This window comes from Merops nubicus, unplaced genomic scaffold (genome assembly GCF_000691845.1).
Source record: "Merops nubicus isolate BGI_N331 unplaced genomic scaffold, ASM69184v1 scaffold9368, whole genome shotgun sequence".
NCBI classification, from domain to species: domain Eukaryota; kingdom Metazoa; phylum Chordata; class Aves; order Coraciiformes; family Meropidae; genus Merops; species Merops nubicus.
In genome coordinates this window covers 22268-36441 of record NW_008625084.1, presented here as the reverse complement: position 1 = coordinate 36441, position 14174 = coordinate 22268, and the positions used below count along the sequence as shown (strand labels likewise).

General features: G+C 39.8%; 1 protein-coding gene across 1 annotated transcript in view; it reads left to right on the top strand.

Annotated features, from left to right (window-relative positions):
• Positions 1-601: 601 nt before the first annotated feature.
• Positions 602-14174, top strand: part of CNTRL (centriolin) — a gene marked incomplete at its 5' end in the record, with an annotated part of 19022 nt that continues 5449 nt past the window's right edge. Inside the window, 24 exons of the mRNA XM_008945558.1 lie at positions 602-755; positions 1431-1651; positions 2064-2240; positions 2478-2612; positions 2992-3137; positions 3582-3762; positions 4712-4891; positions 5203-5382; positions 5921-6037; positions 6467-6611; positions 7385-7524; positions 7996-8182; positions 8419-8729; positions 9052-9260; positions 9417-9609; positions 9979-10109; positions 10244-10384; positions 10500-10626; positions 11093-11257; positions 11997-12156; positions 12519-12634; positions 12828-13045; positions 13546-13703; positions 13937-14010. Of these exons, the coding sequence (XP_008943806.1) occupies positions 602-755; positions 1431-1651; positions 2064-2240; positions 2478-2612; positions 2992-3137; positions 3582-3762; positions 4712-4891; positions 5203-5382; positions 5921-6037; positions 6467-6611; positions 7385-7524; positions 7996-8182; positions 8419-8729; positions 9052-9260; positions 9417-9609; positions 9979-10109; positions 10244-10384; positions 10500-10626; positions 11093-11257; positions 11997-12156; positions 12519-12634; positions 12828-13045; positions 13546-13703; positions 13937-14010 (3966 nt within the window). The remainder of the gene's footprint in view (positions 756-1430; positions 1652-2063; positions 2241-2477; positions 2613-2991; positions 3138-3581; positions 3763-4711; positions 4892-5202; positions 5383-5920; positions 6038-6466; positions 6612-7384; positions 7525-7995; positions 8183-8418; positions 8730-9051; positions 9261-9416; positions 9610-9978; positions 10110-10243; positions 10385-10499; positions 10627-11092; positions 11258-11996; positions 12157-12518; positions 12635-12827; positions 13046-13545; positions 13704-13936; positions 14011-14174) is intronic.

Here is a 14174-nt window from a genome sequence, read left to right as displayed (position 1 = left end):
TGAAGTCACACCAAATACAGAAAGTCCTGACCAAAGTCTGTGTGAACTGCGGGTGTGGTGTATTTCCCAGAATTATTTTTTTTTAAATAAATAATCTCCTCTACATAAATCTTGGCCTGGCTTGCTGATTGTTCAAAATATTTTTCTTTGGGTGTTGACCTGACACGTTGTAGAGCATCATCTGCTGTGATGACAGAGTGACAGGGTTAAAGCTTCTGGAGAAAATCATGTTTGTTCTTGACTGGAAGAGGAAATGGTATGAGAGAAAGTAAAGGCAGGAAGAAAGGTAGTAGCCCTGAGTAATAATTTCTAAATGCAGGTCTTATTCGTCGTGCCTGGGCAAGGAGGAGGCTGACAGTGCTGTTAGTCACACAGGTTTCATGTCTATCTGGGATTCTTCCTGGGGCTGTCATAAAGGAAAATTAAAAACAAACAAACAAACAAAAAACCAACCCCAAAGCCAGGCACAACACCACACCCTGCACTGTGACTTTTACTGCCAGTAGTAAGACACTGCAGAACTGAGCTAAAATACTGATGTGACTTTTTTCATCTGCATTTGACATTGTCCCACTTTACCTTTCCAACTGTTAATTTACAGGTTCACATGAAAGCTCAAAGAGCAAGTAAGGAACAGCAGCTTGATGTGATGAACAAACAGTACAAGCAGCTCGAGAGTCGCCTGGATGAAATGCTCTCTAGGATTGCAAAGGAAACTGAGGAAATCAAGGACTTGGAGCAACAACTCACTGATGGTAATTGTTTCTTGGAATGTTATCTAGGATAACATGACAACTGAATTCGAGATTCAGTTTTGTTTGTCTTTGCTTAAATGAAATGCATAATGTATAGGAAAAGGTAAAAAACTATTCTTAGTTACCTAAATAGAGACTTTGGATAACATTTGTAAATTTAAATGATTATTTTTTCTTTTTAGTATGTTCACCTTGCTTGGGGAAGGTAGTTTGCAGGGAAGGAGGATTTTTGGATTTGGGGTTTGGTTTGGTTGGGGTTTTTTTCTTAAGGTGGGGAGTAAGTTTTGGAACTTGACCTAATAAAGTCAATGAACTAAATTTGCCTATGCAGTTACTATGCACCTAGTCTGCATAAAAGGAAATATCCCACAAAAGAATGAATATAAAAACAGAAACAAAATTGATGTAGGTGTAAAGGGAGTACATGTTATCCTAGATGGGGGACCATAATGAGCAAAGGACTGCAGTTTCTTTGTAACTTCAGTGCTGAGGTTAACAGGGCACTTTGGGAACTTGTAACCTTACACACAGCATGGGCATTTTCTGGTTGAGTTCTTGTTACTTGTTACTACATATTCTGCTTGGTAAACATCTTAAAGAAGGTTAAGAAAGGCAGTTTTGTTTTGTGAATGTGTGGTTTCTTAACCATCTCAAATTTGTTTTGCATTTCTGCAGGTCAAATAGCAACAAATGAAGCACTGAAGAGGGATTTAGAAAGTATTATCCTTGGATTACAGGAATACCTGGAAGGTGTTAAGTGTCAGGCAAAACGAGCCAATGAGGAATGTAAAGAGTTGCAGAAGGATAAAGAATCTTTGCTACAAAGATTGGCAGATCTAGAGGAAGAAAGAAACAACCTGGAAATTGTTGCCATGGATGCTGAAAATATGAGAAAAGTAAGGCTTAGTACTATGTTTCTTTTCAAATTCAGATACTTAAGAATAAAGTTTTAAAAATAAGCAAATGACCAAATTTGGAATAGCAAAGCCAGTTACTTGGAGAGCTATCTTAGCATCCTCCTAAGTTTTAAATAAACCTTAATACCAGGGACAAATGTGTATCACTTGAGGCTACACCTTTCTGACTCAAGTGTAGGTTTCTGTGCAGTCTGTCACAGTGGTGGCATTGACCTGACCCTTCTGTGTAGCAGTCCCACCTAGCTTTAAGTTTTAAAGTTTAATCATCAGGGTTAGTGTCTCTGTTTTGATGTATCTGCTGCCACAGTGATGATAAGTCCCAGAGTAACAGAGGAAGAGGGGCAGTGTACTCTAGGAAATCTTGCTCTCCTGTGTACTTCTAAAATTCCAGGAAATTACCATGTTAGAAGGTGCACTCCAAGAGCAGCGAGAGATAAATGAATCACTTAGAGATGCTCAAGGGAACATCAGTGCCTATGAGGCTGAGCTGGAAGCCCAGCTGAGAGACAGAGACACTGAAGCCAATCAGCACAAAGAAGAACTGGAAAGACTGAAACAACTTAGCCAGGTAAGAACAGGGCTCTTGTGCTGCCAGAGGGATAATTTGCCCCAGGATGAGGGGCAAGCAGACATTCCTCCATACCAGATGTCTGACACTGACCCCTTGGTCGGGGTTCTTCTCTTGGCTTTTTTCTTTTTTAGGAGGTATTGTCATATTGTTACTGTTCTAAGAAATACAGTTGTTGTGTGTTTGGGTGACAGGTTAGGGCTGGGATACTAATCTAGAGGTTTTCTGTGTTTGTAGATGGAACTGTCAGCCTTGCAAGCTGAACTTGAAAAAGAAAAGCAAGCCTTAGAGAATGCTCTGACCAAAGCACAACTGGCTGAAGAGAAGGAGAAACAAAATTACAAGCTCCTTTCTCAGTTCAAGCAATTGCAGGTATAGTATTTGTTGCCTTTAAAAGTTACCTTCATCCTAGTACCTGTCAGCAAAAAACTATTTGGATGCAGGAGAAAAAAACTTATCCAATACCTAAAGCAGAATTTATTGTCTCAGTTTAAAGCTGTGATCCTGATGAATCTTGATATTAGTTCAGGCCACACTGGAAAAAAAAAAAGAACCAAAACAAACAACCCCCCCCCCCCAAAAAAAAAAAACAAAAAACAACCACAACAAGAAAGCACCCTCCAACCCTCCAAAAAAACCAACAAAAAACTCAGAATTTTTAATACCTTTAATATCTTTTGGCTTTTACTATTTGTGTGTGTTTGCTTATGGTTGCGTGGGTGGGTTTTTTTGTCTGTTTTGTGTTTTTCAGGGAGACAATAATCACCTGAAACAACAGCTTAAGGATCTTCAGAATCAGCTAAACCATGCAGTTGGTAACTTAATTCATCCTGAGGAAATCTTGGCTCGTATAAACAAACTCAGGCAGAAGCTTCACACAGGAGTTGGAGAGATTAAGTGAGTAAAAATACAAACAGTGTTAAGTTTGTGCATGTGAAAGTGATAAGTACACAGAGAGCAGCAGGGTCCATGTGCTGCATCCTCCTGAGTGCAACCTGGGGCTGGTCAAACATGAACTTCAGCACCCTGTGGTTAAGAGAACCTCACCTGAGCTCACTAGTTGTATTGCTGAAGGAAATAGGAAGTCCTTTTGGGTTTCACTGCAAGGGATGGCAGTCTTTCCCCTTGTTATCCCTAGCAACAAAGAATGGTAATAAACAAAGAAGAATGGACTAAACAGGTGTCTGTGTGGTGTTCCATGTTCAGTGCTGCACCTGAATTCATTTACAGCAGAAGTCTTAAACTCACCCTGTTGTATCACACATCATTATTTCTGTGTGTGGTATCATGCTTTAAAATCGCTGGTTTTCTGTCTTGGAACCTGGATTGTTTCTCTTCCAGATGCCAGAATTCAGCTGATGTTTTAGGGAGAAGCCTTGCAAATCTGCAGAAAGAATTTAATGACATCCTTGCTGATGCTCAGAGGGAAAAAGAGAAAGCATGGGCTAGACAGAGACAACTGGAGGAAGACATGGTATCCCAGCAGGAAAAACTGGAAGAAGTGCAGGAGAAATACAGACAGGCATGTATCAAAACAGCAGAAAAACAAAAACAAGAGTAAGACCATTTCAGCTTGGCTGAAAAAATGTAACTTGCAGCTGAAGGCTCAAGTTTCCTTAGAGCTGTAGCTTTGCTATGCTCCCTCTTTCAGAAGTGTCATTTTACTGAAGGTTGACAAATTGGATCCTTTTGCTTGTCAGAAACTTTGACAACTCGCATCAGAGCCAGGTGCTGTGACTCGTGATGAGAGCTTGAATACTAACCATTATTAGAGTTTTGATTTTCCTGTTGTGCACAAATGATGTCCTGTAGCAATTTTCATTATAAAGTAACTGTATAAGCAGGCAAAAGCTTCACAAGAGGGAAAACAAATAATTCACCTCTTCCATGTGAAATTCTGGTTACAGCAGTGAAACATCAGCTGTTCTTGCTTTCCTTTGATAAGTGTTAAACTGGGTATTTGACAGGACACAGGCTCATTTACACCCTTTTGGCTTGAAAAATGTGTTGCTTGGAGAAGAAGGGTTTAATATGCACTAAAACTCCCACAAGCATACTCTAATTTTTGCTGTATGACAAAAAGGAAAGATGGAGAGACCCACTTTTGGTATCCATGTAACAGTAGAGTCTGAGGGTTTTTTATTAGCAGTCCTTACGATTTTTGCCTTATTATTTGGTGAATTAGGATTTAGACTCAATGATATGTCTCAGAGGCAAAAAGAGTTTAATTATAGGTAGCAAAATATAGCCAGTAACCTCCTCAAAAGGGCTATACATTCTACTACCAAAATTACTTGGGCACTTTTGAAATGTAATACAGTAGCAAAGCATGTTCCATTCTCTTCAGGTATAAAGTATGCTGGTAACTGCACTTCCCAAAAGTTGTTTCTTTAAATGATTAAAATAGGCTGGCTTTTGGTTGGGGGGAAAAAAAAAATCTGGCTACTTACTCTGATTTATTTCACTTATAGGTTAAAGATGAAAACAGACAGAATAAGAACAAGGTCCATCAGTTAGAAAATGAAATTCAGCGTTTGCATGAGAAAATAAAGAGCATGGAAGAAATTCAGGGCCTTGCTGATCAACAGCTGCAAGAGGCAGATGAAGAGAAAGAGACTATTCTTGCTCAGCTGGAAGATTTAGAGAAAAGGGTAGGAATGAATAAGGACAAATCTGTGCACTGTGTGTACTCATGAAAAGAAGATTCAAAAACTTCTGAATTGTTTTGCTTTGAAAGATCAAATACAAGGAAGGAAGACAGAGATTAAATGTAATATCTTTCTTTTCCTTCAATTTTACTGGTTGTCCTTGCTTTAGCTCTTTTTTTTCCCCCCTGTTAACTTCTATGCATACAGTACAAAATGGGATATGTGTGGGGGAAGAAGTCATACCAACAGAAAGCCTTTCTTCCATGCTGCTTTTTACTTAAAACTTATAAAACCTGTTGTTTCCCTGGTTTCAGAAAAAAGTAGAAGATGCTAGGGCACAAATGCAGTTTGTCAGTCTAGATAAAGAACTGAAGGAATTAAAGAGAGCTGTCATCACTTCAGATAAACTGGCAGCCACAGAGCTCTCCATTGCTAAAAATCAGCTACAGGCTCTGCATGGGACTGTTCTCAGAATTAATCAGGAGCGAGCTGAGGTAAGTCAACACTGATAACTGATTGCTTGTATGTAAGTAGTGCTTTGTAGTGCCACCTTAGTGGGAGTGGTCCTGGTGTTTTCTTTTAAATTCAGCTTCAAAGCTTTACTCTGAATTGTCCCACTGCACAGGAGCTCTTGCTTCAGAGTCTTATCTTGAACTATAGTAGATGAATGCCTGAGAAAATGTGGGTATGGACAGGCATTCCTTCTACAAGGTGAGGGAGAGGCAGGTTTAATCCATTAACTGAAAGTCAAGCAATAGATAATAATACCTTGTCAGATAGAAAAGCAAAAGAAGGGACTATGAAAGTTTGTTCTTACACTTCAGGTTTGTAAAACTGGCAACCATTTTTTGCTACATCCAACATCTGGTCTCTAGAAATTATTTTACATAAACTTGGCCACTTTCTGGAATTCCAGAACAGACAAGTGCTGATGCTTCTTATTAGTCAGCCTTTCACAAAGCTGCACGAGACATCTGCTAACTTGTCAAGTATTCTTGCAGACTAAAGCTCAAACTAAAATTGCATTTTCAGGAGATTGAGGAAGCTGAAGAGTTCTCTGCGAAGGCAGCTCGTGCAGCCCGGGATCTTGCCAGAGCAGAAGCAGAAATAGAATTGCTACAGCAGCTCCTCAAAGAGAAGGAAGAACAAGTAGGTTGCAGTGATGTTTGCTCTCTATTATATGAGGAGGAGAAAATACTTAAATATATTTTTTTTCAGTGAGTTTCTGAAAATACCAAATTGTATTTTGGGCAGGTATCTGCCCCGTCCCTTTTGCAGAAGTTTTCCCAAGTCAGTTTTCTTCTCTCCCCTGACATCTGACAAAGAACAAAATGAAAACCTGACTGACTAGAGTAGCTGAGTTTTAAGTGAAGCTATCCTATGTTCACTTCAGTGCCTTGACATGGCTGTAAACCTCAGTTGTATGAGGGGATGGGAAGGAGTTTTGTTGCATCAAAGTGGGAGATGCATTCTGCTGAATGAGCATTTTTGTAGGGATGGGTGGGCATGCTTGAAAAAAGTTCCAACACAATCTAAACTGAAGTGCTTTGCTTTGATTTAAACTTATTTTTTAAATAGTTCCAGCATGAAATGGAAAAAGCCAATGAGAAGACTGTTGCATCAAGCTCTCAAAAGTTTGAAATTGATAAACTAAATGAAGCTGTGGAGCAACAAAAAGCAGAAATTGAGCGTTTAAGATGGTTGTTGGATCATGTTGGGACAGGTGATCTCTCTTTTCTCTTTCTTGTGGATAAGCACAGATGCAGACTTCTCTTCCTTCTCCATGTTTCTCACTCCTTGTTCTAAGAAGTCATTCGGAGCTCTGGCAGTTTATTCTAGGAGAACAAACTTTTGAGGATGCCTCCCTCTATAGTTCCTATACAGGATACATCCAGTCCTTGAATCACTGTGCTTGGGTGGATTCTCTGTGCCTGTGTATGAAGCAAAGAGCCAGACAGTGCAGTTCAGTGAAGTGTATGGATGGGACTTTGCTGCTTCAGATTCAAAGACTGGGGGAAATGGATGGTTAAGGACCAGCAGTGGCACGAGCACTCCTCAGGGTCTGGCTTTGCCTGTTGACCTGCCATTGACCTTTGGAACCTGAGTAACGTTTTGCCTTGGCTGAAAGTCAGAATGCCAGTGTGTTAGTTGTCAGAAGTGTTAATACAAACTAATGAAAACTATTTAGAAAGCACTAATTGCACTACTTGTTCAGTACATAGTGCTCTAGAGTGTTGCCAGGGACCTGTCTTTAAGGGAAAATGAGCATTGGTTACCTGTCCATGAACCTGTATTTCTGCAGTCTTACACTGAGAGATTTGCAAGGGCCAGTGTGTATCTGCATCACTAGATAACGTTTAGTTTGTGTCCCCTGGCAATACATTTTTCTTAATGTTCTTTCAGATTAACAGGGTAACAGTGAGGGGAAAAGCTGAAGGCAGTATTTATGACTTAATTATTTGTCTTATATGCCTATAAACTGTTATTAACTTACAGGCAACAAAGATGAAATTGACAACTTACAAGATGAAATTGCAGCACTGAAAAACGTGCTTTCATCCCAGAGTGATTACATCACCAGTATAGCAGATCCATTGAAAAGAAGGGGATACTGGTATTACATGCCCTCATCACAGGTCAGAAATAAAAATCCTATCATGTGGAAAACCATTTGATATAGGAAATTACATTGTAAACTTGCTAAGTCAAAATTTGAGAAAAAATATTGGCTGGCATATCAGAGAAACACTGAAACAAACATTCCCTCAAGAAAGCCTATTGCTGCATGGCAGTGTAGTGTATGTAAAATTTGGAGGAAACTATTCAAAATGCAATACTGTAAATGCATTTAGGTAAAGGTTAAAAGGGGACACTACAGAGAAACATTTCTTGCAAAACAGCATTTGTCAGAATTTAAGAAAAATATTGTTGAAACATGTAGTGCTCTCTTTTAAAGCAGCATCACGTCTGGAAGTGAAAGAAGCAGAGTATGTACAGCCTGTTCTTCAAAAATCAAGGATTTAGACTGTCTACAACAAATGAAGTATTTTACATAATTTGTTATTTCTAGATTAACACATACTGTTTTTTTTTTATTATTTCTTTAGGCTTCAACTCCTGCTTCCCACAGCACGAAAGACTCTGGTGTTTGTTTACGGTGTTCTGGCACCTGCCCACCTGGAAGAGCGTGTGGCTGGGAGAGGCAGGGCAGGAGGGAAGACCTGCCATGTCCAGCAGGGTGCTGGGTTTATTCACCAGTCAGAAGCAGGCTGTACAAAACAAGTTCTGGTAAAGGTAAGTCAGTCTCATGGTCTCAGAATGTTTAGGAGCATCCTAAAGATGGACTTAGTGTGGAGTTCATAGTGAATTTTCTGGATGTGCCTGAGTGGATTATAAATGTTTATTACTCTTGAACTCATTCAATCTGAGCAGCATTTATTAAATTTTAGTACATTAGAATTTAAAATGTACATTTGAAGAATATCTCATACTGAAAAAGTGATTAAAAATGACCCTTTGTTTTTTTAAAGACAGAAGAACAAAAGAAGATAGTGAAGGAAATGAAGAAAGTCATGTTCCCAAGGAGCCTCCCTTTGTACCACCACCTGGTGCAGTTCTCTACACAGTGCTGCCAGACGGTGCCCCTGTCCCTCAGGGAACTGTGGTGTATGGCCCTCCTCCTGCAGCAGCAAGTGGGGCTTCAGTTGCTCCAGGGTCTGTTATCTATGGCCCACCTCCTGTGGGAGCCCAGGTTGTTTATGGTCCTCTTCCTCCAAACTTCACCGTCCCGCTCGTTCCTGTCGGAGTGCTCCACTGCAACGTGCCTGAGCATCACGACCTGGTAAGAGCAGAGCTGTAAGCTGCAGGTTTCACTGCAGCAGCTGACCTAGGAATGGATTAGGAACATCTTTTCATATGTTTTTGCTTTCTCAAAAACCAAGCAAACAAAAAAAGCAAAATCCCTCATTTACACAAACAGTATTTTCAAAAAAACCTAAAAGGTCCCTGCTAGGAAGGCTGTGGATCTGAGAGAGCTTGCTGAGGAGGATGCTCTGCCTAGGTGCTGGTAATCTGGGCTTTGCTGTCTGTAGCTGCTCCTGTGCCTCAGGAGGACTGAATCAGAAAACAGGTCTTAATTTTGTTATTCTGTTTCCTGTCTGTAGGAGAGTGAAGTCACAAGACTAGAAGACACTGTATATTACTTAAAGTCTCAGAAGTACAAGAATAAATGGTCAGAGGCAGATGAACGTAAATGCAGAAAAGAGGTGGAAAGATTGCATCAAAATGTTGCAGAGCTACTGCAGGAAAGAGAAGAACTGGAACGTGAAGTAGGAGAGCTGCGGCAAGCAGCTCAAAGATACAACAAACACAAGTAAGAATATTGCACTAGAATGCATTTAAAGGGTGGATGTGGGGATACCTAAACCTTTTTTTTTCTTATATTAATGTGAATGGACTAGAACTTCAGGAGGCTCCAGACCTCTGGCATTTTCTGTTTTAATTCAGTGTCTTTCTTCCTGATGTTTAGGGACTTTATTGGAGGGCACACTGACAACCTTACTGCAGAATTCCAGCTAGAAAAGTCTTTTCAACATCATGAAGATATTGCAGATGAAATTGAATGCATAGAAAAGACTCTTCTGAAGCGACGAGCAGAGCTCAGAGAGGCAGACAGGCTGCTTTCAGAAGCTGAAGTGGAACTTGAGAGCACACGGGGGAAAGTAAGTAAAGCCATAACTCTTAAGTGCAGAAGGATTTGGGTGTTGTGTTAAGATTGTTTTAAGTAGAGGATTTTTGTTTGTCTAAGCAGTTTATTTTCACTTGGATAACTTGAAGCCTCTAAAAATGATTCTATGTGAAAATAAGTTGTGCATAACCTGTGCTAAAAGAAAATGTTTCAGTCCTTGCCAAAGAGGAGGAAACTTTTCTGCTGTGGACAAAAGAGGATAAAAGGTATAGAGAGGGAAAAGCTCGGATGGAATACTCTAGCCAGGAGGAGGTCATCTATAGATACTTAACCTGCAAGTTGTGGATGTTGGAAGCATGAGATGGGAATGTATTGTCTCAATGATCTTCAATTTTTGCTCTAGACTAAAGAGACTATTCAGAAGTACAATCATGCCAAACAGCAGTTGTCCCATACTGAAACTGAGGCAGAGGAGCTAGAGCGAAGGGCTCAGGAAACAGCTGTCCAACTTGTGAAGGCAGATCAGCAATTAAGGTACACTCTTCTTGGGAGTTTGTATCAAATGGGGATGAGGAGAACAACAAGATTCTTCCAAATGTCAAGGTAGTGCTTTGGGAGAGGCAGAGCTGTTAAAACATTAATATGAAAAGGCATAAATGCTTCTTTAGGTTATTACAGGCAGATACAAGGGATTTAGAACAGCGTAAGAGAGAACAAGAAGGTGTTTTGAAGGAAATCAACAAAATGGTGGCTGCAAGAGACTCTGAGTTCCAGTTGTTAAACCAGAAGGTAGAAATGCTAACTGAAAGGTAAGTAATTTAAATTTGCCATAAACTTGTGTTAGATAAAATAAAGATGCCCTCCCCAGTAAATTACTGGCTAAGGTATTCTTGTCTCTTCTGAATCCTGTTTTTATCCTGTCAGTCTTCAGAAGCTTCAAGGAGATATTCAAGTTGCAGAAGGTAATGAAGAACATCACCTCCAAATCCTTAGAGAAGCAGAAAGCCTTCTTCAAGGCAAGAAAACTGAACTGGAAGGATTAAAAGATCAGGTAAGGCTTACCTTGTTAACTCTGGACTACCAGTTTTGTTTGGTTTGATGGACATGAAGGCTGAGAAGAGTCTTAAGTTCTGAACGGCCTTTGACTGAAGAATTTAATTCTTAAGTTTATTTTATTGCTGGGAATTGCAATTTTCTCATAATAAATATGTTCTAAATCTCAGTGGCATTTCTGCATAGTGTTACTGCAGAGTTCTCTGACCACCCTTATTGCATTTCAGAATAAGAAACTTGACTCTGAGGTACAGGACTGCACTGTCCAGATCAGAACTTCATCTTTAGCACTGGCTTTATTGTACAGGTTTAGCAAATGTAACTCTTGCTCTGATGGGAGCCTTAGGTGTTACACAGTTCAGATAGGTCTCTGGCAGGGAATGGTGTGCTCTGCTTGTTCTCTGTGTGCTGCTACAAAAATAAAAGCCTTCAGGTTCTTCTTCTGTTAAACTTCTACACTGCAGATTACTGCTCAGCAACAAGAGCTCTTGTTTCTGGATCAACAGTTAAATCAAAGAAAAGAAGAGCTCCATGTCCTTCAAGACTGTATTTCTCAGAAGAAAGGTGACCTCCAAGAAGCTCTTCGAGATGGAGAGTCTGAAGCAAATGAAAAACTACGCAGAATAAGAGTAACTTTTCCAAATGAGTTTTCATTTCTTTATATCTCTGAAGAACAGGAAAACAACTTAACTATCAAAAATGTCCCATAAAGTTTCTACAAATCAGTTTTGCTTTCCATAGCCTCCCAAAACCCATTGAAAAATGAAACGTGCAACTTTACAGTTTTGTGTGACTAAGAGCATGGTCCAGATACACAAAAAAAGTAGAACTCCCTAGTTCTAGTAATACTTACAGAACTGGTCCCCTCAGAACTAAATTACATAAATAGAAGGCTCTGCATGACTTAGAGATGCTGAGACAAGCAGCTTCTAAAGCAGGTCTGTCTGATCAGTGTGTGTAAAACACAACAAAGCTGGCATAAGTCAGCTGTCTGTCTCCATTCCTGTTTACTTAGAAAGGATTCTGTACTTCCCTTCTTGCTTTGTTTTTATTTCAGAATCAAGGGTAGTTATATTTTGTGGGGGCATCTTGTCTGATTTCTTGCTTTAAGGCTCACTAGAATTACAGTGTTACGGTCAGACTTGTCAACCAAGATTACTATAAATTGTCAACAAGCAAGACTTTAACCCAAATATTACATGTTTTTTGTTTGTTTACATCATTAACTGTAACTGCAAACTCTGGAATTGACCAGAATATTATTGACAGACCTTTTAAATTTTATAAATATTTAGAACTTCTGTTTAAAGGAAACCTTTATTTAAAATGGCAATAATGGGATTCCTTGTAACTGATATATTTCCACAGGAAATAAAGCTACTTCTGGAAGAGTTTCATGTTGAGAGGAAAGAACTGGATGTCCAGATTAATGAGAAAAGAGCACAGCTTTTGTTCATAAAGAAAGATGTTGGAAAAGAGGAAGAAAATCTTGAAGGAATACTTGGGCAAATTACCAGACATAAGATAGGTGTGTCCCTGACTTTGTAGATACAGGACTTTGTGCAGATTGGACAGAAATACACTGAACTCTAAGTCTTCCATGGCTGCAGGCTCTTCTCCTCACTCTGTAAAACACTGTGAATGGCTGTGGAGAAGAGCTCCCTGTAGCTCTCATGGTCTAAAGAGAGCAGACAGATGCTGGGTACTTCAGCTGAGGTGGCACCTCCTGTAACACCTGGTGTGTCTGACACAACAGCTGAAAACATGAGGAGTTTTTACAGGGATGATACCAGTATAGTGTCTCTTTGCTTTTCCTTGATGCCTTTTTTTATGCAAATAGAATACAACTGATGTGCTTGTAACAACCTTTTATTTCTTTTGCCATACTAGAACTGAAACGTGTTCTGGAAACGCTGGAGCTTGAAAGTAACGAACTTCAAAGTTTGAAACTACAACATGATCAAAAGATCAATGAGTTAGAAAAGACTCAGCTTGCAATTCTAGAAGTAAGTATTTTTTTTCTGTAGCTGATAGAGTACCTGGCAGAGTTATCCCACTTCTACTGAGGTGGTTACAGAGGGCACTGTAGCCCATGCATGACCTCTCTGAATGAAAGGTTTTTAAACTGCTGCAGCTAAAGATGTTGTTGATAACTTGTACTTCTCGACTGTGTACATGTGTTCACAATGCCTTTCACAGGAGAAGTTAAAACTGGAGAATATTCAGAGATTGTTTCAGTGTCAGCAAGGGGAAGTAGATTGGCAGGAACAACTCCTTGAGAAAGACCGCCAGGAAAACGAACATCTGCTCTCTCAGATGCGCACGCTGCAGAGCAGCATTGAGTCCTTGACTAAAGAAAAGGAAAAGCTTGAAGAAGACTGTCAGAGTTTGGAAAAGAAGTTGTCACAAACTAGAAGGTGGGGGGAATATTTTTTTCCTCAAAGTTCAGAAGTGATGGGAAGTGCCTTGAATGTCTCTTGTAATTAATGCCATGGATAAAATACAGATATAAATTGAGGTGCCAAATTATACAGAATTATACAGTTTCTTACATCCTGCAGAGGTTTTATTTTAAGTGTGTCTACAGCAGATTTACAGAAAATACTCAATAATGGAGCTGAGAATGCAACAGCATTTGTTACATCATGGCAATGTGATGAGCAGTGGCACTTCAGGACATGGTTTAGGGGTCACAGTAGTGTTGGGCTGATGGCTGGACTTGATGATCTTAGAGGTCTTTTCCAACCTTAATGATTCTATGGAAAGCAAAATGTTCAGTGGTGGATCAGAGCAGGTGGCTTGCTCTCCTTACCACTGGGTAAGGTCCCCTTCAGCTAAGAGAACTTCTGCTGAAATGCACCCGAGTCCTCACCAAGTACTTCTAACAAACTCAAGAATACATGTCCACATTTTACAGAGACTTAACTACTGCTGAAGAGAGCAGCAGAACTGCATTGGCCAGTGTAAAAAAGATGGAAGCGGATGTTAAACGCCAGCAGGAGGAGATAGATCTACTCAGCAATCAGAAGAAATCACTGCATGGAGACATTGTGGTTATGCAGAAGGACCTTCAAGGTAAAGATGGGTTGTTGGTTTTAAACTGTAATACATTTCAAGAGAAACTGTGTTAAAAATCACACTGTAGCTGTGCTGTGTGGTATTAAATATCCAACATGCTCAAAATCTACAGGCAGAGAGTATGTAACATGCTGAAAAGGTGGGACTTTAGAAACTATTGTTTATTCTTATTTATGAGAAGAGATAATTTATGTGTATAGGCATTTCAAACTGCTGACTGACTTTTCTAGAAAAAAAGGAAGAACGAGAAACACTGAAAGGAGAATTAAACGACTGCAGGCAACAGCTTCAGCTGGTGGAGCAGGTTAGTTTTGGTGAAATATGTACTTACTGTCACATAGTGAGTAGGTGGTTGCACAGAAGGGAGGGGTGTTGTTTATCACAGCCATGGACAGTCCATCGCCTGCTTTTTGTCTGAACACACTAGTTCAAAACCAGGCCCTTGCTGAGCTCATCAACTGTGGCTCA